Here is a 24,414-nt window from a genome sequence, read left to right on the forward strand (position 1 = left end):
TAAAAAGAACTTAAAAGGTTAAAACATCCATTATATATATATATATATATATATATATATATATATATATATATATATATATATATAGTGGGGTAAAGGAACAGGAAAACAAAGAAGGAGGTATAGAAAAAGGAAAAGTTTGGAGACATTGACTTTCTAAAAAAGGACTGAAAAAGAATTTAATGGACACCAAGGATTGGTGACCCAAATTTATTGCCTTTCTTTTTTTCTATGTAGTATCACTTTATTAGTTCCAAACCCCAAATGCTCATCATATCAATTTGATTGACCCATTTTTTCTCTCTCACCAATGAAACATTTGGAATGAGAAATTTACATTCTATATGCAATGGTAAATTTTGGATCCTGTAACTGAATGACTTTTAGTAAAATTTAATTCAGTTACTGGTAACCTTTAGGTAATGCATTTTCTTTATTTTCAACATTTTACTAAAATATATTTCTTAACTATATACTTTCCTACTTTACTTCAATAGAGACTATTGAAAATAACTGAACCTTTACTTTTTGACTCAGGGTTTTACTATGGAAATCAATTATTGTACTGTGCTATAAAATAATAATGCTTACAACATGGTAAGTTATATGGAGTGACTTTCTCCTTTACTAAAGAACCCCAGACCATTTAATGATTTCTCACAACAATTCTCTTTTATTTTTCCTTTCTTCTCCTCTTTAGTGAGTAGTATTTAATGAACATTCTTAGTTTTGGTGCTATCAAGGTGTTTTCAACAGCAATCACTATTACCAAAGCCCCATCCTGTTTTGTTAAAAAAAAAAAAAGAAAAAGATACCAGGTTTGTTAAAATTATGTGTAAAATAAGATAAGGTGTGTTTTAAGATCAAGTGTTGTCAGTAAAGTACATGGGTCTTGTGACATCTATATTGGTTGCATTCTGCACAAGTGAAGCTGTTAGATAGCTGAGTTTCATATGAATGTGATATTCATTTTACTATTGCATTTTACTTTTTTATGGGTACATGATATAGATATCTAGTAAACTATATAAGTAACTATATATATGAACTATAAAAGTAAGCCATAAACTTGCAGTGCACTAAGATCACTTAAAATTCCTATGTTAAGGTAGGCATTGTGATGAGAACATGGTAGGTTGTTTGTTTTCTTAGAAATCTTGCCCAGAGTTGCCCTCCAGATGTAGTAGATCTTGAGTTTAAATTTTACCAATTCACTATGCTTTCCCATTGAAAGTTTTAAAATATTGAAATTACAAACAAATGCATCATGCTTCCTATGCATATTTTTATTTGAAAAGCCATAACACAGTGACTTATTTTGAATATCTGTAATATTCACTTTTTTGAACCATAAATTGAAATTATATATATCCCCAAACATTTCTTTTTTTTTTTAAACATCTTTATTGGAGTATAATTGCTTTACATTGTTGTGTTAGTTTCTGCTGTATAACAAAGTGAATCAGCTACACATATACATATATCCAGCTAGTGGGAAGCAGCCACATATTTCTTTTTAAATATTTCTCTCGAGTGTATACTTTAGAACCTTTTAGTTTTTCTCCCCTGCCTCCTTCTTTTGTGACATTTATATTCATTTGTCCCTCTGCTTATAATTCTCACTTCTGCTGTTTAGTAAAGCTAAATAAGAGTGAGTTTTAAATTCCCACAGCCTCATGTGAAGCAAAATGGAGCATCTCAGTTTCTGGGACATTTTATTAGATAAGTACTAATTATAAAAGTAAAATGTCCAACAGAAGTGGCCAACTCCATTTCAGGAGTTTCTCACCATAGTGGAAGGAGAATGTTCTTTGAGGTCAAGTTAAATTGATTTTGATTCCTTGCTCTGCCAGTAGCTGACAGGATATCTTTCCACAAGCTAGTTAATATTTCTGAATCTCAGTTTCTTCATTTATACAATTAGAAAATAATACCTAGCAAAGGAGCTAATATATATGAAAACACATAATGGGGATTCAATACATGTTAGCTTTTATTTATAGTATTACAACATTTAATGTTGTATATAATATAAATATACATTGAAAATTGGATAATTTATGTGGTTTTCAAAAGCACATCACACAAAATTAACCAAATGCACTCTGCACCGTGTTTGTGCAAGGCTAGTTCATTTAATGTTTTCACTTATTTATTTTTTGAAATTCTTAATAGATTAATGTGCTTTGGTAGTTTATAATATGGTATGCATTTTGAAATAATTATAAAGTTTACTAATAATTTTATGGAACATAATATTTCTTATTGCATATTTTAAGAAGAATCATGACTCAGTGTAATAATACTAAGATTATTATAATAAATTACTTATATAAAAGTACATAGTTTGTAATCAAATTCTAAATGCCAACCACTGGTATTATTTTTATTAATTTTTGGTTTATAAAAGTAATACATATTCACTGTATAAGATTTGGTAAATCGAGAAAAACATAGAGAAGAAAATAACTACCAGAAATTAATGACAAACTGGGAAAAATATTTGCAACTTGTGACAAAGTGCTGCTACCTCTAGTAGGAAATTGCTCTTATAAATCAATTAAAAATGACAAATACCCTAATGTAAAAATTAGTAGAGGTAATCAGTAAGCAACTCTATCAAAGTTATATAGTAACCAGAGAAACTCAAATCAAAACAGCAATTATATACATTTTCTTAACTCCTGGGCTAGTAGAGACTACAAAAAGATAATGCAAAGTGTTGTTGAGGGTGTGGGGAAACCAGAACTCTTATACATTGGAGGGTAGTTTGAAAATATCAAAAAGCCCAGCAATTTTCCTTCTAAAGATGGCATTCTAATGGACCAATAGTACAAAGATGCATGCACAGTGAAGTGTATTGCTATATGGTTTAAAATAGTGAATATTTCTAAAAGTAATCTAAATATCTAGCAATATTAAATTAACCAAGTTATGATATATTCATAGAAGTTGTTAAATCTGAAGATGCCTAGTGTATATTTCTTTAACAATACTATGAGCATTTTCCAATGTCATTAAACATCCTACCTCTAGTATGTTTCCAATTTTTCACTATTATACATAAATATGATGAACATCTTTGCATATAAACTTTGTATACATCTAGGATTACTTTTAGGGTAAATTCCCAGAAATGAATTTACTAGGTCAAGGGATATAAACATTTTAGGGTTCTTGCTACACATTAATTGGAAGGGTTTTGAGGAAAAGAAGAATAATACAATTCTCCTATCAAAGTTCCTAGATATTTATTACGTGCTGGTCCCTGATTACCTCTGACCTTATACTTTAGTTACTTTTTCTTTTATTGTATATTTTTTTCTTTTAAATTTGTATACGCCTTGATTTTATGACAAATGAGAATATAATTTATCACATAGGAATTGTTTTTTCTTGTTTTTTGGTTAAGAACTTTTCCATAATATCATTTTTTTATTCTTCCAGACGTGGGTTGGCAATAAGAGAAGAAAAATGAGTAGTAAGAATTCTGAATCAGGAGCAGCAACAACAGGAACTGTTTCTGGTACTCCTTTGGCAGCTCCAGACGTTACAGTCAGAAATGTGGTTAATATTGCTCCACCCTCAAGACAACAGTCTTCTTGGATATCACCCAATAATGATGTCATTGTAACTGGTATATACAGTCCAGCCAGTTCATCAAGTAGGCAAGGGACAACCAAACATACAAATACACAAATTACAGAAGCACATAAAATCCCTAGTCAGAAAACAGCCAGTAAAAATGATACTGAGTTTCAGTTGCACATTCCTGTTCAAAGACAAGTAGCACACTGTAAAAATGCCTCTCTGCTCTTAGGTGAAAAAACAATTATTTTGTCCAGACAGACAAGTGTGCTAAATGCTGGAAACTCTGTATACAATCACACAAAGAAACACTATGGAAGCTCTTCAATGCAAGCCTCTGAGTTGACGGTACCACAAAAGCCATCTGTGTGCCACCAACCTTGCAAAATTGAACCAGTCGGAATTCAAAGATCATATAAGCCTGAACACACGGGTCTAGCATCATATAACTTATGCGGGCAAAAGCCACCTATTAGAGACCCTTACTGCAGAACACAAAACTTGGAAATCCGTGAAGTATTTTCATTGGCAGTTAGTGATTACCCCCAGAGAATTCTGGGAGGAAATGCCCCACAGAAGCCTCCTAGTTCAACAGAAGGAACTTGTTTGTCCATTGCAATGGAGACTGGAGATGCTGATGACGAGTATGCCAGAGAGGAAGAGTTGGCATTGATGGGAGCACAGATACCAAGCTACTCAAGATTTTATGAAAGTGGCAGTTCCCTTCGAGCTGAGAACCAAAGTACAGTTTTGCCTGGACCAGGAAGAAATATGCCAAATTCACCAATGGTGAATATTAGAGACTTGTCAGACAATGTACTGTATCAAAACAGAGAATACCATTTGACACCACGGACCTCATTACATACAGCATCTACTACAATGTACAGTAATACAAATCCATCACGGAGTAATTTTTCTTCACATTTTGCATCATCAAACCAATTGAGGTTATCACAAAACCAAAACAATTACCAGGTAATGTGTATGTTTATTTTATAAAGGTTTTATAAAAGTTTGTTTTGTCTAAAAAATTGTGTTGGTAATCAATTAGACTTGAGATCTGGGTCACTTAACTCATATTTTGAAGTACTTTGATTTGTTTGCTTCTAAATAGTAGTTTGGGGTCAACTATTTAAAGAATCTTGTGCTTTCTTTGTCACGTTTAAAAATGGTGCATCCTTTTTTTTTCATGGAATATAATAATTTTTATAACATGGTAACTATCTTCTGACATTTCAAATAGTTTTGTTCAGGAAATAATAGCCTTATGGGACGCATGGCATTTCCTATCAGTAAAATAGGACTGAATTGGCTAGACTCATCCTCTTGAACATAGATTATTCCTGTTATGACTTTTACTTGCAGTTTAGGAAGATGTCACTAGGTGAGTGGTGCTTTCCCTGGATACATAGTCAGGCAAGTCAATCATTTCTCTAGGCCACAATGGTTGAGAAATCAGAGCCTGCAGTCACTCAGCCAGCTGTCTTTTTCTAAAAGTAAATGCTTTATTAAAACATTAAGTGCAACGTTAATCAAATTGTCTTTTTTAAAATGTTTAGAGGGAAGAGACACATTCAAAGTAAGAATTAAAGCAATTTTTGACCTGTGAAAAAAATAAGCATTATTTCTTTACTGTTTCACATATTTAGTTGTTTAGATATGCTTCAGATAATCTCAACAGTGAGGTATAAACCTACCTCAGAATATCTCTTAAGGCCATAGATCTTCTTTCTGAAAAAATCTGCTTTAGAGAATTTGAATAGCGAAGCAGGAATGTTTGCCATTTTTTCTTGCTGCTAGCTAGACCCTTTAATTTGTTCAACCACAGTATTTTTTATCTGTATTTAAAATGCTTCCAGGCTATTATCAACCAATATAAGGAAACCAACTTCTCTTGACTCCTTTTATCTTATAGCTCCCTGCTACAAAATGAAAAGCATTAATAGAGTATAGGAAGTGTCCCTCTGGCACCTATCTCTAACAGAATAGTACTCCATCATCATCATTAGTAGACATTTCTTATTAAGGATCTTTTCATTTTTCTGTGTTTGCTCTTTCCTAAAGCATGCTTAAAGTAACATTGAACTATACCTTTAAGATCCTTCCCAATGCCCCTTTTCATTCACCTCTTTTGTACTTTTTACCCCTTCAGCAGTGTTGTTCCTAATAATTGTAATAATAATAACATTTATGATTTGTTGAGGGCCTTGCATGTACTAGGCACCATCAGTAAAATTATATACCTGATCTCATTTAATCTTCATGGCAATCTTGTCATATAAGCATTTTATCCATGTTTTAATATCTTGTCTAGAATCATACAACCAATACATGACAGAACCAGGATTCCAACTCAGAAATATATCATGTGGGTTTTTTTTCTGCTTTACCATGCAGCCTAACAATTTCAACTTTATTAGAATATTTGGAGGCTTGAGAGTGCAAAGTTTAAGTTTTAATTTTTCATAAACTGATTGCTCCCTAAAGGATAATTTAGCCTAAAAAAAAGACCTTTTTACAGTCTTTATCTTTTTTCCTGGCAGAACTTTTAAAGAAATAAAATTTATTTTATATAAAAGAACATTTTAAATGGAATAAAACTTAGCAATATTTTTGGAAAAGTAATCTCTTTAAAGAAAGACAATCTGACATAATTTAGAGCATGGGCTTAGAGCCAGACAGACCTGGATTCAAATCTAGGCTCTGCTACTTTCTACTCATGTGACCTCAGGCAAGTGTCATAACATCTCTGGGTAAGAGTTTCCTAATTTGTATAATGCACTTAATAATATATACTTCACAGGAATGCTATAGATGAAATAATACAATCTGTGCAAGCTTCCGTATACATTCCCTGGCACATAAATTTTCTTGTACTTATGACATCATAGTTGGAAAGTTAATGAAACCCTGCTAGTCCAGGTCTTCTTTATATTCCATTTCAAGTAAAATATTGCACAGCCCACAGTTATCACAGTGTGATTGAGGAAGAAATAGCTGTAGTGCTGGCTGAAAGAAGATTGTGATCAGCTTTCAACCTCACCATAATCTATGTATTAAAAGCCCATATATTTCTACTTATATTATAACAGAACTCCTCCAACTTGATCTGAGACAGTATGGTAGAGTCTTTGCATAGAACTCTTGGGCATCACTTTGCCCCACCTTTCTTTTTTGCTTGTTTTTATTTATATATTTTTAAATTGAAGTATAATAGACACAATATTATATTAGTTTCATGCCCCACCTTTATTTTAATTAGTAGAGATTTTAGGGAACCAAGGTAGCCTGGGGAAGTGTAGTCCATGAAGACTAATGTTTTAGTCCATTTGGGTTTCTATTACAAAAATATCCTAGACTGGGTGACTTGAAAACCAACAAACATTTATTTCTCACAGTTCTAGAGTCTGGGAAGCCCAAGATCAAGGTGCTGGCCGATTTAGTACCTGGTGAGTGCCTGCTTCCTAATTCATAGATCGCTATCTTCTCACTGAGTCTTCATGTGTCAGAAGTAGTAAGGGAGCCCTCTGGGGTCTCTTTCATAAGGACACTAATCCCATTCATGAGGGCTCCATTCTCACAACCTAATCACCTCCCAAAAGCTCCACCTCTAATTGCCATTACTTTGGGGATTAGGTTTCAACATATGAATTCAGCTGCGACCCAAACTTTCAGTCCATGGTAGTTATCCTCCAGGATTTTGATGACACTCTATTACCAAGCTATATTATTAGTAGATCTGGACTTAGAAAAATAAAACCTATGACCATCTTGTCAACTTTCTAGCTATGAAACTATAAGCAAGCAAGCAATTCTCTTTAGTTTCTGACCCTGGGACTATAATATAACAGAGATATCTGCCTCTTCTCTCTGTTGTACCAGGTATCTTCAAGCCGAGGTCCTATTCCTAGAGTATAGCCTAGTTGCAAGCTATATAGGTGACTGAGTAAAAACTGAGGAAATGCACGAGGATGCTAAAGAGTTGAAATCAGCTCTGTTTTGGAGTCACTTTGGAATACCATATTAAGAGTTGAAGTGATGATAAGGAAACTGTCAGGAGGTAACTATACCAGGATACTATAGCCCAGTTCTATTTCAAAATCTCTATGGGTTGACCTCACTCCTTTGGAGCTAGATTGCAACTGTATTGGTCTCCAAAGCGCCTTTCACTTTTCATATTATGTCTATGTCAGCCCATCTTGAGTGCTGTGTTGATTACAGATTAATAATTGATGATAATCTATGTGAAGATATTGGGGTATTTTGGAAAACAAGTGCTATACATTCAGGATTTTGTTGTAATTATTATTATTACTTAAAAATTAACTGTATTCCCACCTCTTGTGAACTTCTTAAGAACTTAGAAGTTAATAGACATAGAGCACTTTGAGCTTTCTTTAAAAGCTACTAAAAAAGTACAATGTATCCTCCACCAGTGGGAGTACTTTGGTATTACCCTCCAAATTTATTCAGTATTTGTGTGCTTAAGTTCACTTTTTAAATAAACATGGAAATTTAATAGTTGTAAAAACTTTAAACATCATGACATTCTAAACCAATAAAAATGGTATTTTGACCTGAGGAAAGTGAGGGCCAGTAAGATTGACTTTGCTAAAATAGCTCTCAGGCAAATAGTGAACTTTAAAAAAGCAATAGTAATCTGTGTTGAATAGGTGTAGTTATCATGGATCATTTTTAAATGACTTTATTAAGATATAATTCACAGAGTACAGCAGTCACACATCAGAAGTGTACAATTAAATAGTTTTTAATATATTCACAGCTCTGTTCAAGCAGTACCACAATTGAATTTTAGAACATTTTGTTCCTTCAAAAATAAACTACATACTGATTAGCACAACAAATCCCCCATCCCAGTACTAGACAACCATTAATCTTTCTCTATGGATTTACCTATTCTGAATATTATTATAAGTGGAATAATACAATATAATGTTTTTTATGACTGGCTTCTTTCAGTTAGCATAATGTTTTCAAGGTCCATGCTATAGTATGTATCAGCACTTCATTCTTTTACATTGCTCTATGATATTCCATTGTGTCTATATAGCATAAATTGTTTATCCATTCATTAGTTGATGGACATTTGGGTTGTTTACATATTGTCTATTATGAATAGTGCTGCTATGGACATTCATATACAAATTTCTGTGTGGAAATATGTTTTCATATCTCTTGGGTATATATCTATGAGTGCATTTCTAGTTCATATTGTAATTCTATGCTTAAAGTTTTGAGGAAATGCCAAAAGTTTTTCCAAAGTGGTTGTATCACTTTACAATCCAACCATCAATGTAAAAGAATTCTAATTTCTCCACATGCTGACCAACACTTGTCATGTCAGTCATTTGATTATAACCAGTATCATGGGTGTGAAATATCTCAGGGAGATCTTGATTTGCATTTCCCTAACAGCTAACAATGTTAACTCCCTTTTCATGTGTTTATTGGCCATTCAAATATCTTATTTGGAGAAATGTCTATTCAGAGAATTTGGCCATTTTGTAAATTGTTCTTTGAGTTGTGTTTAGATATTCATATTCTCTATACTAGTCCTTATCAGATATATGACTTGCAAATATTTTCTCTCACTCCATATGCTTCCTTTTCACTTTCTTGAGGGTATTGTTTAAACACAAATTTTAGTTTTGGTGAAGTCCAATTTATCTATTTTTTTCTGTCATTACTTGTGCTTTTGGTGTTGTATCTAAGAACCTATTATCTAAGCCAAAATAACAAAGACTGACTTATATGTTTTCTTCTAAGAATTTTATACTTGTATCTTTTATATGTAGGCGTTTCAGCTGTTTTGATCTTGTTTTTGTGCATGATATGAGGTAGGAGTTCACCTTGATTATTTTGCATATAAATATCCAGCTGTCCCATCATCATTTGTTTAAAAGATTATACTTACCCCATTGGATGGTCTTGTCATCCTTCTCTAAATCAATTAATCATATGGAAGAGTTTATTTCTGGACTCTCAGTTCTATTGAATTGATATATATGTTTCTTCTTATGCTGATACAACACTGTTTGTATTACTGTACCTTTGTAGTAAGTTTTGAAATTGTGAAGTGTGAGTCCTCCAAATGTCTACTATTTTATCTAAATTATTTTAACTATTCTAGGTCCCTTAAATTTGCATATGAATTTTAAGATCAGCTTATCAACTTCTGCAAAAACAACAGATGGAATTTTGATACAGATCATATTCAATCTGTAGATCAATTTGGGGAGTATTGCCATATTAATAATACTGTGTCTTCTGATCCATGAACATGGTATGCCTTTCCACTTATTAGGTCTTCTTTAATTTCTTTTAACAATGTGCTGTACCTTTCAGTTGTCTTGCACTTATTTTGTTAAATTTATATATAAGTATATAACTTTTAACATTATTTTAAATGGAATTTCTTTCTTAATTTAATTGTTCATTGATTTTTGTACATTCATCTTGTATCCTGAAAAAGTACTGAACTAATCTATTAGTTATATTAGACACTAGTGGATTTCTTAGGGTTGTATTTATGTAAAATCATGCCATCTATAAGCACAAATGGTTTTACTTGTGTAAAAACTTACTACATTTTCTTTTTCTTGACTAATTGCTAGAACCTCCAGTCCAACGCTAAGTAGAAGTGGTAAGACATCTTTCTCTTCTTCTTAATCTTAAATAGAAAAAAATTCAGCATCTCACAATTAAATATGGTGTTACCTGTGGTATTTGTGTAGATGGTCTTTATCAGGATGATAAAGAATAAAAGACCCCTTTTATTCCTGGTTTAGAGTGCTTTCATCATGAAAATGTGCTGGATTTTTGTCAAATGCTATTTCTGTATCTAAAGAGGTATATTCATGTGCATTTTTCCATTTATTTTTATATTAATATGGAGCATTACATTTTTTTATTTTCATTTTCTTTGGTATTTATTTTGCATATTTTTTCAGCTTTACTAAGATATAATTGACATACAGTACTGTATAAATTTAAAGTGTTCAGCATAATGATTTCATTTACATATATTGTGAAATTATTACTAAGCAATAAGTCTAGTTAACATCCATTATCTAATGTATAGATTTTAAAAAGAAAAAGAAAAAAAAATCTTTCTTTCCTTGTGATGAGAACTCTTGGGAACTACTTTCTCAACAACTTTCAAATATACCATACAGCAGCAGTGTTAACTATAGTCATGACACTGTACATTATATCCCTAGTACTTATTTATCTTGTAAGTGGAACTTTGTACCTTTTGATCATCTTCGTCCAATTCCCACTCCCCCACTTCCTGCCTCTGGGAACTGCAAATCAGATCTCCCTTTCTATGAGGCTGATTTTTTGGTCTGTTCATTTGTTTTAGATCTCACATATGAGATCACACAACTAATTGTCTTTCTCTGTCTGACTTATTTCATGTAGCATAATGCCCTTGAGGCCCATTCATGTTACTGCCAATGGCAGGATTTCATTCTTTTTTATGGCTGAATAATATTCAATTCTATATATATTTCACAACTTCTTTATCCATTAATCTGTTGATGGGCACTTAGGTTGTTTCCATGTCTTGGCTATTGTAAATAATGCTGCTATGAATATGAGGGTGCAAATATCTTTTCAAGTTAGTGTTTTCATTTCCATTAGATATATTCCCAGAAGTGAAGTTGCTTGATTATATGGTAGTTTTATTTTTAAATTATTGAGGATCCTTAATACTGTTTTGTGTAGTGCCAGTGCCAATTTACAATCCCACCAACAGTGTGCAAGTTTTTGCTTTTATCCACATCTTTGACAGCATTTTTAATCTCTTGTCTTTTTGATGATAGGCATTATAACAAGCATGAGGTGATACCTCATTGTGAGATTAATTTGCATTTACCTTATGATTAGTGATGCTGAGCACATTCCATATACCTGCTGGCTATTCATTTATCTTCTTTGGAAAATATCTATTGATATTTTAATTGGATTATTAAATTGGATTATTTGTTTTTTGCTATTGAGTTGTATGAATTTTTTAATATATTTTGGATATTAACCCCTAACCAGATACATGATTTGCAAATATTTTTTCTAATTCCATAGATTGTCCTTACATTTTATCAATCATTTTTTTTGCTGTGCAGAAGCTTTTTAGTTTGATGTAGTTCCACTTGTCTATTTTTGATTTTGTTGCTTGTGCTTTAGGTGTCATATACAAAAAAATCATTGTGAAGATCCATGTCAAGGAGATTGTTTTTCTGTTTTCTTCTAGGGGTCTTATGGTTTCTAGTCTTATATTTAAGTCCTTAATCCATTCTCACTTAATTTTGGGGAGTAATGTAAGATAGTGATCTAGTTTCATTCTTTTGCATGGGAATATCCAGTTTTCCCAGCACCATTTATTGAAGAGATTGTCTTTTCTCCACTGAGTGATCTTGTCTTCATAGTTAAATATTAGTTGAACATATATGGATTGGTTCATTTCTGAGCTTTTGATTCTGCTCCATTGGTCTATGCATCTGTTTTTATGCCAGTATCATGCTGTTTTGATTACTATCGCTTTTTTCCTTCCAGTTTTATTGAGATACAATTGACATACAGCACCATATAAGTTTTAATGTGTACAGCTTAATGTTTTGACTTACATACATCATGAAATGATTACCATCATATCATGTAGCCACAGATTTAAAAAAAGAACAAAGTGTTTTTCCTTGTGATGAGAACTCAGGATTTATTCTCTTAACAACTTTCATATATAGCATAGAGAAGTATTAATTATATTAATCATGTTGTACATTATATCCCTAGTTCTTATTTATTTTATAACTGGAAGTTGGCACCTTTTGGACCACCTTCATCCAATTCTCCTTCTCCCCTTCCCTGACTCTGGTAACCACAAATCTGATCTCTTTCTATGAGCTTGTTTATTTTTTGGTTGAAGCATAATTGACCTACAACACTATGTGAGTTCCAGGTATAAAACATAGTGAGTTGATATTTCCATACATTACAAAATGATCACCATGATAAGTCTAGTTACCATGTCACCATACAAAGATATTACATTATTATTGACTATATTCCCCAAGCTGAACATTTCTTCCCCCTGAGTCATTTATTTTGCAGCTGGAAGTTTGTACCTCTTAACTCTCACCTATTTCACTCATTCCCCAGCCCCCCAGCAACCACCTGTTTGTTCTCTATCTCTATGGCTCTGTTTCTGTTTTGTTATGTTTGTTCATTTGTTTTGTTTTTTAGATTCCACATATAAGTGAAATCATGTGATATTTGTCTTTCTCTGTCTGACTTATTTCACTTAGCATAATGTCCTCTAGGTCCATCCATGTCACAGATGGCAAGATTTCATTCTTTATTATGGCTGAGTAATATTACAGTGTGTGTGTGTGTGTGTGTGTGTGTGTGTGTGTGTGTATTAGATTTCTCTCTATTCAATCATCTACTGATGGGCACTTAGGTAGCTTCCATACCTTGGCTATTGTGGATAATGCTGCAATGAACATCGGGGTGCATATATATTTTTGAAATAATGTTTTTGTTTTACTCAGCAAAATACCCAGAAGTGGAATTGCTAGATCATATGGTAGTTCTATTTTTAATTTTTTGAGGATCCTCCATCTTGTTTTCCATAGTGATTACTGTAGCTTTTTAATATAGATTGAAATCAGGAAGTGTGATACCTCCTGCCTTGCTCTTTCTCTGAATTGTTTTGGCTATTTGGAGTCTTTTGTGGTTCCACATGAATTTTGGGATTATTTTCTACTTCTATAAGAAATGCTATTGGAATCTTGATAGGGACTGCATTGAATCTATAGATGGCTTTGAGTAGTACTGACACTTTAACAATATTAATTTTTCTGATCCATGAACACAGGATATTGTTTTGCGTATTTGTGTCTTCTATTTCTTTCATTAATGTCCTATAGTTTTCAGAGTAGGCATCTTTCACCTCCTTGGTTTAATACATTCCTAAGTATTTTATTTTTTCTTTAAATTAATTAATTAATTAATTAATGGCTGTGTTGGTTCTTCGTTTCTGTGCAAGGGCTTTCTCTAGTTGTGGCAAGCAGGGGCCACTCTTCATTGCAGTGTGTGGGCCTCTCACTATCGCAGCCTCTCTTGTTGTGGAGCACAGGCTCCATATGCACAGGCTCAGTAATTGTGGCTCAAGGGCCCAGTTGCTCCACGGCATGTGGAATCTTCCCAGACCAGGGCTCGAACCTGTGTCCCCTGCATTGGCAGGCAGATTCTCAACCGCTGCACCACCAAGGAAGCCCTATTTTATTGTTTCAATGCTATTGTAAATGAGATTATTTTCTTTTTCAGATAATTCAATTGTTAGTGTATATAAATGTTACTGATTTTTATATGTTAATGTTGTCTCAGTCTACTTTACTGAATTCATGAATTAACTCCAACAGTTTTTTGGTGGACTCTAGGGTTTTCTATACATAAAATTTTGTCATGTGAAAATAGAGCCAATTTTATTTCTTCCTTTCCACTTGTGATGTCTTTTATCTTTTTTTTCTTGCCCTATTACTCTGGCTAGGACTTCCAGTACTAGCTTGAATAAGAGTGATGAGAGTCAACACCATTGTCTTATTCCTGATCTGAAAAGTAAGGTTTTCAACCTTTCACCATTGAGTATAATGTTAGCTGTGGGCTTTTCATATATGGTCTCTTTATGTTTAAGTGTGTTCATTCTATATCTAATTTGCTAAAAGTTTTTACCATGAGGATTCTGATGTCATGCATATGGCAAAATAGGTTGTTCCTGACTTCACTTCCCCTCACAACAAAAACAACTAACAAGAAATGAAAACTAACAACACCTAGCAACTCAAGAATAAGACATTACTGAGAGAATCCTTGAACATGGAGATAAGGATGAATCATCCTGCTGCACCACAGAGACCAAGACAGACTGCATTAGAAGGGTAAGAGAAGGAGCTACATATAGATTGCATTGTCTCTCACCCAGGCCAGCACAGCACCATGTGGACAGGTCTCGGCTGAGCCTTTGGTTCCTCTAGTGGGAAGAGAGAAAATAGGGTGACAACCAGCCCACCCCCAGCATTGTTCAGCACTTTGAAGGAGCAACTACTCTGCAACATGGACGTTCTCAGGGGAATCTGTGTGGCTTGACCACTGGGAATCTGAATGTGATGGGGGGAGAAGCTTGCAAAAACCAACATACAGATCTTGGAAGACTGCATTCATACTTGCAAATATGATAGTATATTTGCTATATAGTAATCCCAACCAGCAGCTTTATGAAGGACCAAATAGTAATCTCACCCAGCAGCTCTGCTCATCTGTGGAACCAAGTTGGAGGTGCATTCTGACCATGGAACATGGCTGGGTAAAGATCTGCCTGATTTGGATTCTCAAAGAGGAGTTTTGCTGACACACCTGCTGTGGAGAGTACCTTCTGGCCCCATCTGCCCAGAAGGGCTGGTGACAACTCTTGGAAGCTGTGAGGCTCAGTAACACTTGAGGTAAGAGGTGGGCAGATAGAGCCAATAGTTGGCAGAACAACATCAGTGGTCCTGTTCAGTAAGGGAACTTGGGGTATGGGTTGGCTTTGGTTAAGACAACAAACAAACAAAGAGGCTTTCTGACCTTGGAGATGATTCTTTTGCTTAGCCTAGGCAGGGAAAATAATTCACAGCCCCACCCATTTCTGAATATAACCTTCAGTCCAACTGAAGAGGGAACCTAACCCAGTGCACATGAGAAGGTATATAGCCCATCCAACAGCCTGCTTACAGTAAAACTTAAATAGAGAGCACAGCCATGGCTTTCTCTAGCTGCAGAAGAAAATCTGTAGCCCTGTATGGCCACAGAAATCAGAACATAGTCTTGCCTTATTTTGGTCCTCAAACAAGGTGATATGCAAATTGTGGGGCCTTTTCTGCTGCCCTGACAAGGCAGGGAATCAAATTCGTAGCCATGCTTACACTGGAATATAAATCCCAGACCTAAACACTTAGTTAACCTGAACAAAGTGTCCAAGCAACTGCAGAGCACTTTCTATAGCCTCACATAGGTAGGAAACCAAGCCAGTGGTTCTATCCAACTATTCTGAACCAGTGGCACACACCTGTATCTCTGTCCTCAGAGCTCTCGGACAGTGACCTTGCCCCAAAATAGACCCTGATGAAAGTCCCACTTGCTCAAGGACATTAACAGCAGACATGCCCAGAAATCCAACCTGAGTTGATGGGTGAAGAACTATCTCTTCCAAAGAGAAACTTTAAAGTCTGAGAGAGGAAACCACTTACCCAAATGCACAGATACCATCTTAAGGAATCAAGGATCACTAAAAAATTAGGTAAATGTGACATCACCAAAGGAAAATAATATAGCTCCAATAACTGACCCTAAAGAAATAAAGACCTATGAACTGTCAGAAATAATTCAGTGATCATCTTAAGGAAGTTTAATGTACTATGCAAAACCACAGAGAAACAACTTAATGAAATAAGGGAAATAATGTATAAACAAAACAAGTTCAATGAGGAATTAACAAGCATCAAAAAAACCCCAAACAAACAGAAATCCTAGAGTTGAAAAATAAAATAACTGAAGTGAAAAATTCAGTAGAGGTTAAAAAAATAGATTTGAAGATAAAGAAGAAACATTCAGTGACCTGGAGGACAGGACAATGGAAATTACCTAGAGGAGCAAAAAGAAAAAAGAATGAAAAAGAGTGAAGAAAGCTGATGGGAATTATGGGATATGATGAAAAGCAAAATATTCATATCATGAGAATTCCAGAAGGATAAGGGAAAGATACAGGGACAGAAAATATATTCATAGCAATAATGGTTCAAAATTTCCCAACCCTGAGGAGAGGAAAGGACAGCCAGAGGCATGAGGCCCAAAGAATCTCAAACAGGTTGAACCTGAATAGGACCACAGTAAGAAACATTATGATTCAATTCATGGAAGTCAAAGGCAAAGATAGAATTTTAGAGCACAAAAGAAAGAGAGTAGTTACATAAAAAAGAATACTCATACAACTATTGGTAGATTTTTCAACAAAAATTGTTCAGGCCTGGAGAGACTGGGATGACATATTCAAAATATTGAAATAAAATAAGTCAACCAAGTATTCTATACCAGCAAAGATGTCCATCTGAAACAAAGGAGGGATAAAGACTTTCCAGAACAAATGAAAGCCAGTGGAGTTCATTACCACCACACCTGCCTTACAAGAAATGCTAGAGTTCTTTGAGTGGAAGTAAATAGACACTAATTAAGAACATACATAAAAAGGTAGCATAAATCTCACTGGCAATATTAAATAGTCATAGTTATAGCCTGCAATATGGTAATAGCAGTGCATAATTTACTTACAACTAGTTTAAAAGTTAAAAACATAGCCAAAGTAAGCATAACTGCAATAATATGCTATTAGTTACACAATATTAAAAAACTTGTAAATTTTAACAACAACAACCATATGAAATGTAAAGGGAAAGAGAATTAAAAGTGTAAAATTAAGAAATTCTATTAAAGTTAAGTTTATCAGTTTAAAATAAGGTATTATATATTTAAGATATTTTAAGTAAGCCTCATGTTCAGCACGAGGGTAAATCCTGTAGTAATTACACAAAAGAACATGATAAAGAATTCAAAGCATGCTGATATCAAATGAGACAAAAACACAAAAAAGACAGCAGCATAAAATACAAGGTACAACGGATCTACAAAATATTCAGAAAACAACTTTGAAAATGGCAATAGTAAGTGCTTACCTATTAATAATTATTTTTAATATAAACAGAATAAATTCTTCAATTAAAAGACATGGAAAGTCTGAATGAATGAAAGAACAAGATCCAATAATATGCTGCCTACAAGAGGCTCACTTTAGGCTTAAAGACACACATAGATTAACAGAGAACGGATGGAGAAAAGACATTTTAAGCAAATAGTAACCAAAAGCAAGCACAGGTAACAATACTTATATCAAACAAAATAGACTTTAAAGTGAAAATGGTAAAAGGAGACAAAGAGTGTCATATAATGATAAAAGGGTCAATCCATCAAGAAGATAGAACAGTTGTAAATATGTATGAACCCAACATTAGAGCATCTAAATATATAAAGGAAAAACTAACAGAGCTGAAGAAGAAATAAACAGTAATAAAATAATAGTTAGGGACTTTATACCTCACTCTCAGCAATGGATATAGCACCCAGAGAGAGAAACAATAAGAAAACAGTGCACATGAACAATACTATACCAAATAAACCTAACAGACATACACAGAACATTCTAACAACAGCAGAGTACACATCTCAAGCACACATAGAACATTTTCTAGGATAGACCATATGTTAGGCCACAAAACAAGTCTTAGCACATTCAAGAAGATTTACATCATACCAAGTATTCTCTGACCACAATGGCATGAAACTAGAAATCAATAACAAGAAGAAAACTGGAAAATTTAAGAACAAAATGAAATTAAACAACTCTCCTGAATAACCAAAGAATCAGAGAAGTAATTAAAAGGGAAATAAGTTTCTCAGACAAACTAAAATGGAAACACAACATACTAGCACTTGTGGGATTCAGCGAAAGCAGTTCTAAGAGGGAAATTCATAGCAATAAATGTCTACATATTAAGAAGCAATTAAGATTGCAAGTAAACAACCTAATTCTATGCCTCAAGGAACTAGAAAATGAAAAACAAACTGAGCCAAAAGGTAGTAGATGGAAAGAAATAATCAATATAAGATCAGAAATAAATGAAATAGAGAACAGTAAAAAATAAGAAATATTAAAAAAATCAAGAGATAGTTCTTTGAAAAGTCAAACAAATTTGAGAAACCTTTAGCTATACTACACAAGGATAAAAGAGAGAGAAACCAAATCAACAAAATTATAACTGAAAAAGGAAACATTACTATTGACACCACAGAAATACAAAGGATCATGAGGCTACTATGAACAAGTATACACAAAAAATTGCACAACGTAGAAATGGAAAAATTCTTACAAACATACAACTTGCCACATACAACTTGCCAAGACTGAATCAGGAAGAGAAAGATATCTGAAAAGATCAATTGCTAATAAAATGATTGAATCAGTAATCAAAAATCTCTCAATGAATAAAGGCCCAGGACCATTTGGCTTCTCCAGTGAATTTTACCTAACATTAAAAAAAGCATTAATTCCTATCTGTCTCACACTCTTCCAAAAAAATCATAGTAGAGAACACCCACAAACTCATTTTAAGAAAGCAGTATTGTCCTGATACTAAAACCAGAAAAAAGGATACTGCTAGAAAAGAAAACTGCAGGCCAATATCCCAGATGAATATAAATGCAAAAATTATCAATAAAATAATAGAAAACTGAATTCAGCAGTATATTAAAATTATGATTCACCATGATCAAGTGGGAATTATCCCTGGGATGCAAGGATATTTCAACATATCCTTGTTCAACATATTCAACAATTATATTCGACATATCCTATGTTCAACATATTCAACGTATTTAACATCAATATGTTGGTGTTAATCAACATATTGTTACCATACATTAATAAAATGCAAAAAAGAATCATGTGAACATCTCAATAGACACAGAAAAAGACATTTAACAAAACTGAACACCCATTCATGATAAAAACATTTGTTAATTTAAAATGAAGCAAGTTAAATTATTTAATTTTTTAAGGGACACACATCACTGTATAAGTTTAAGGCTTAGAACATGATGGTTTGATTTACATATATTGTGAAATAATTATCATAATAGGTTCAGCTAACATCCATATTCTCATATAAATAGAATAAAAATATTTCTTATGGTGACAACTCTTATGACTATTTAACAACTTACATCTTTATAATACATCAATGTTAACTATCATCATGATGTTGTACATTATATCCCTAGTATTTATTTATCTTATAACTGGAAGTTTGTAACTTTTGACCACCTTCCTCCATTTCTCCCTCCTCCCACATTCCAACTTTGGTAAACACAAGTCTAATCTCTTTTTCTATGAATTTGGTGATTTTTTTTATTTTGTAGTTTCCACATATAAGTGAGATTATACAGCATTTCATTCTCTGACTTATTTCACTTAGCATAATGCCTTCAGGTACCTACATGGTGTTACAAATTATATGGTTTCCTTGTTTTTTTATGTCTGAATAATATTCTATGGTATATATATACCACACCTGCTTTACCCATTCATGCATCAACTGACAGTTAGGTTATTTCCATTTTTTTAAAAACAAATCTGTAATTTATGTATTTTTTAACATCTTTTTGGAGTATAATTGCTTTACAATGTTGTGTTAGTTTCTGCTAATAAATTAACAAAGTGATTCATCTATGTATACAAATATATCCCCATATACCCTCCCTCTTGTGTCTCCCTCCAACCCTCCCTATTCCAACCCTCTAGGTGGTCACAAAGCACTGAGCTGATCTCACTGTGCTATGCAGCTGCTTCCCACTAGCTATCTATTTTATACTTGGTAGTGTATATCTGTCCATGCTACTTTCTTACTTCATCCCGACTTACCCTTCCCCTGCCCCATGCCATATCTTCAGGTCCATTTTCTAAGTCTGTGTCTTTATTCTTCTCCTGCCCCTAGCTTCATCAGAATCACTTTTTATTTACATTTCATATATATGTATTACCATACAGTATTTGTTGTTTCTTTCTGACACACTTCACTCTGTATGACAGACCCCAGGTGCATCTACCTCACTGCAAATAACTCAATTTCATTTCATTTTATGGCTGAGTAATATTCCATTGTATATATGTACCAAAACTTCTTTATCCATTCATTTGTCAATGTACATTTATGTTGATTCCATGTCCTGGCTAATGTAAATAGTGCTGCAATGAACATTGTGGTACATGTCTGTTTTTGAATTATGGTTTTCTCAGAGTGTATGCCCAGTAGTAGGATTGCTGGGTCATATGGTAGTTCTATTTTTAGTTTTCTAAGGAACCTCCATACTGTTCTCCATAGTGAACATATCAATTTGCATTCCCACGAACAGTGCAAGAGGGTTCCCTTTCCTCTACACCCTCTCCAGCATTTATTGTTTGTAGATTTTTTTATGATGGCCATTCTGACTGGTGTGAGGTATTACCTCATTGTAGTTTTGATTTGCATTTCTCTAATGATTAGTGATGTTGAGCATTCTTTCATGTGCTTGCTGGCAATCTGCATATCTTCTTTGGAGAAACGTCTATTTAGGTCTTCTGCTCATTTTTGGATTGGGTCGTTTGTTTTTTGGATATTGAGCTGCATGTGTTGCTTGTATATTTTAGAGATTAATCCTTTGTCACTTGCTTCATTTGCAAATATTTTCTCTCATTCTGAGTATTCTCTTTTTTTCTTGTTTATGGTTTCCTTTGCTGTGCAAAAGCCTTTAAATTTCATGAGGTTCCATTTGTTAATTTTTGGTTTTATTTCCTTTTCGCTAGGAGGTGAGTCAAAAAGGATATTGCTGTGATTTATCTCATAGAGTGTTTTGCCTACACTTTCCTCTAAGAGATTAATAGGGTTTGGCCTTACATTTAAGTCTTTAATCCATTTAGAGTTTATTTTTGTGGATGGTGTTAGGAAGTGTTCTAATTTCATTCTTTTACATGCAGTTGTCCAGTTTTCCCAGCACCACATATTGAAGAGGCTGTCCTTTCTCCATAGTATATTCTTGCCTCCTTTATCAAAAATAAGATGACCATATGTGCCTGGATTTACTTCTGGGCTTTCTATCCTGTTCCACTGACCTATATTTCTGTTTTTGTGCCAGTGCCATACTGTCTTGAATACTTAGCTTTGCAATATAGTAAGAAGTCATGGAGCCTGATTCCTCCACCTCCAGTTTTTTTCTCTCAAGATTGCTTTGGCTATTCAGGATCTTTTGAGTTTTCATACAAATTGTGAAATTTTTTGTTCTAGTTCTGTGAAAAATGCCATTGGTAGTTTGATAAAGATTGCATTGAATCTGTAGATTGCTTTGGGTAGCATAATCATTTTCACAATGTTGATTCTTCCAGTCCAAGAACATGGTATATCTCTCCATCTGTTTGTATTGTATTTAATTTCTTTCATCAGTGTCTTATAGTGTTCTGCATACAGGTCTTTTGTCTCCTTAGGTAGATTTATTCCTAGGTATTTTATTCTTTTAATTGCAATGGTAAATGGGAGTGATTCCTTAATTTCTCTTTCAGATTTTTCATCATTAGTGTATAGGAATGCAAGGGATTTCGGTACATTAATTTTGTATCCAGCTACTTTACCAAATTCATTGATCAGCTCTAGTAGTTTTCTGGTAGAATCTTTAGGATTCTCTAGATATAGTGTCATGTCATCTGCAAAGAGTGACAGCTTTACTTTTTGTTTTTTTTCCAATTTGGATGCATTTTATTTCTTTTTCTTCTCTGATTGCTTTGGATAAAACTTCCAAAACTATGTTGAATAATAGTGGTGACAGTGGGAAACCTTGTCTTGTTCCAGACCTTAGAGGAAATGGTTTCAGTTTTTCACCATTGAGAATGATGCTGGCTGAAGGATTGTCATATATAGTCTTTATTATGTTGAGGTAGGTTCCCTCTATGACTACTTTCTAAAGAGTTTTTAACATAAATGGGTGTTGAATTTTGTCAAAACCTTTTGCTCCATCTATTGAGATTATCAAAAGATTTTATCCTTCCGTTTTTTTCTCTTTTATTCGGTATGCAGGCCTCTCACTGTTGTAGTGTCTCCCGTTGTGGAGCACAGGCTCTGGACACGGAGGCTCAGTGGCCATGGTTTATGGGCCCAGCCACTCCACGGAATGTGGGATCCTCCCAGACTCGGGCACGAACCCGTGTCCCCTGCATTGGCAGGTGGACTCTCAAACAATACCCCACCAGGGAAGCTCTATCCTTCTGTTTTTTTATATGGTTTATCACATTGATTGATTTGCTTATATTGATGAATCCTTGCATTCCTGGGATAAACCCCACTTGATCATGCAGTATGATCCTTTTAATGTGCTACTGGATTCTGTTTGCTGGTATTTTGTTGAGGAGGTTTGCATCTATATTCCTCAGTGATATTGCCCTGTAGTTTTCTTTTTTTGTGACATCTTTGATTGGCTTTGGTATCAGGGTGATGGTAGCCCCATAGAATGAGTTTGGGAGTGTTCCTCCCTCTGCTGTATTTTGGAAGACTTTGAAAAGGATAGGTGTTAATTCTTCTCTAAATGTTTCATAGAAGTTCACTGTGAAGCCATCTGGTCCTGGACTTTTGTTTGTTGGAAGATTTTATTTTTTTTACATCTTTATTGGAGTATAATTACTTTACAATGATGTGTTAGTTTCTGCTTTATAAAAAAGTGAATCAGTTATACATATACATATGTTCCCATATCTCCTCCCTCTTGCGACTTCCTCCCTCCCACCCTCCCTATCCCACCCCTCCAGGTAGTCACAAAGCACTGAGCTGATCTCCCTGTGCTATGCGACTACTTCCCACTAGCTATCTACCTTACGTTTGGTAGTGTGTATAACTCAATGCCATTCTCTCACTTTGTCACAGCTTACCCTTCCCCGTCCCCATATCCTCAAGTCCATTCTCTAGTAGGTCTGTGTTTTATTCCTATCTTACACCTAGGTTTTTCATGACATTTTTTTTTTAGATTCCATATATATGTGTTAGCATATGGTATTTGTCTTTCTCTTTCTGACTTACTTCACTTTGTATGACAGACTCTAGGTCCATCCACCTCACTACAAAAAACTCAACTTCATTTCTTTTTATGGCTGAGTAATATTCCATTGTATATATGTACCACATCTTCTTTATCCATTCATCTGATGATGGGCACTTAGGTTGTTTCCATCTACTGGCTATTGTAAGCAGAGGTGCAATGAAAATTTTGGTACATGACTCTTTTTGAATTATGCTTTTTCAGGGTATATGCCCACTCGTGAGATAGCTGGGTCACATGGTATTTCTATTTGTAGTTTTTTAAGGAACATTAATACTGTTCTCCATAGTGGCTGCACCAATACACATTCCCACGAGCAGTTCAAGAGTCTTCCCTTTTCTCCACACCCTCTCCAGCATTTATTGTTTATAGATATTTTGTTGATGGCCATTGTGACTGGTGTGAGATGATGTCTCATTGTAGTTTTGATTTGCATTTCTCTAATGATTAATGATGTTGAGCATTCTTTCATGTGTTTGTTGGCAGTCTATATATCTTCTTTGGAGAAATGTCTATTTAGGTCTTCTGCCCATTTTTGGATTGGGTTGTTTGTTTTTTTGTTATTGAGCTGCATGAGCTGCTTGTAAATTTTGGAGATTAATCCTTTGTCAGTTGCTTCATTTGCAAATATTTTCTTCCATTCTGAGGGTTGTCTTTTGGTCGTGTTTATGGTTTCCTTTCCTGTGCAAAAGCTTTGAAGTTTCAATAGATCCCATTTGTTTATTTTTGTTTTTATTTCCATTTCTCTAGGAGGTGGGTCAAAAAGGAACTTGCTGTGATTTATGTCATAGAGTGTACTGTCTATGTTTTCCTCTAAGAGTTTGATAGTTTCTGGCCTTGCATTTAGGTCTTTAACCCATTTTGAGCTTATATTTGTGTATGGTGTTAGGGAGTGATCTAAGCTCATACTTTTACATGTACCTGTCCAGTTTTCCCAGCACCATTTATTGAAGAGGCAGTCCTTTCTCCACTGGACATTCCTGCCTCCTTTATCAAAGATAAGGTGACCATATGTGCATGCGTTTATCTCTGGGCTTTCTC

General features: G+C 34.1%; 1 protein-coding gene across 1 annotated transcript in view; it reads left to right on the plus strand.

Annotated features, from left to right (window-relative positions):
- The window catches only part of HDX (highly divergent homeobox), a 152,999-nt gene that overhangs the window by 1,968 nt on the left and 126,617 nt on the right, over window positions 1-24,414 (plus strand). The window contains exon 2 of the mRNA XM_022580818.3: window positions 3,448-4,566. Coding sequence (XP_022436526.1) covers window positions 3,448-4,566 — 1,119 coding nt within the window. The remainder of the gene's footprint in view (window positions 1-3,447; window positions 4,567-24,414) is intronic.

The sequence above is a fragment of the Delphinapterus leucas genome, chromosome X, assembly GCF_059928025.1.
Source record: "Delphinapterus leucas isolate spDelLeu-1000000601 "Yukka" chromosome X, BTC_Dleu_Yukka2, whole genome shotgun sequence".
Classification (NCBI taxonomy): Eukaryota; Metazoa; Chordata; class Mammalia; order Artiodactyla; family Monodontidae; genus Delphinapterus; species Delphinapterus leucas.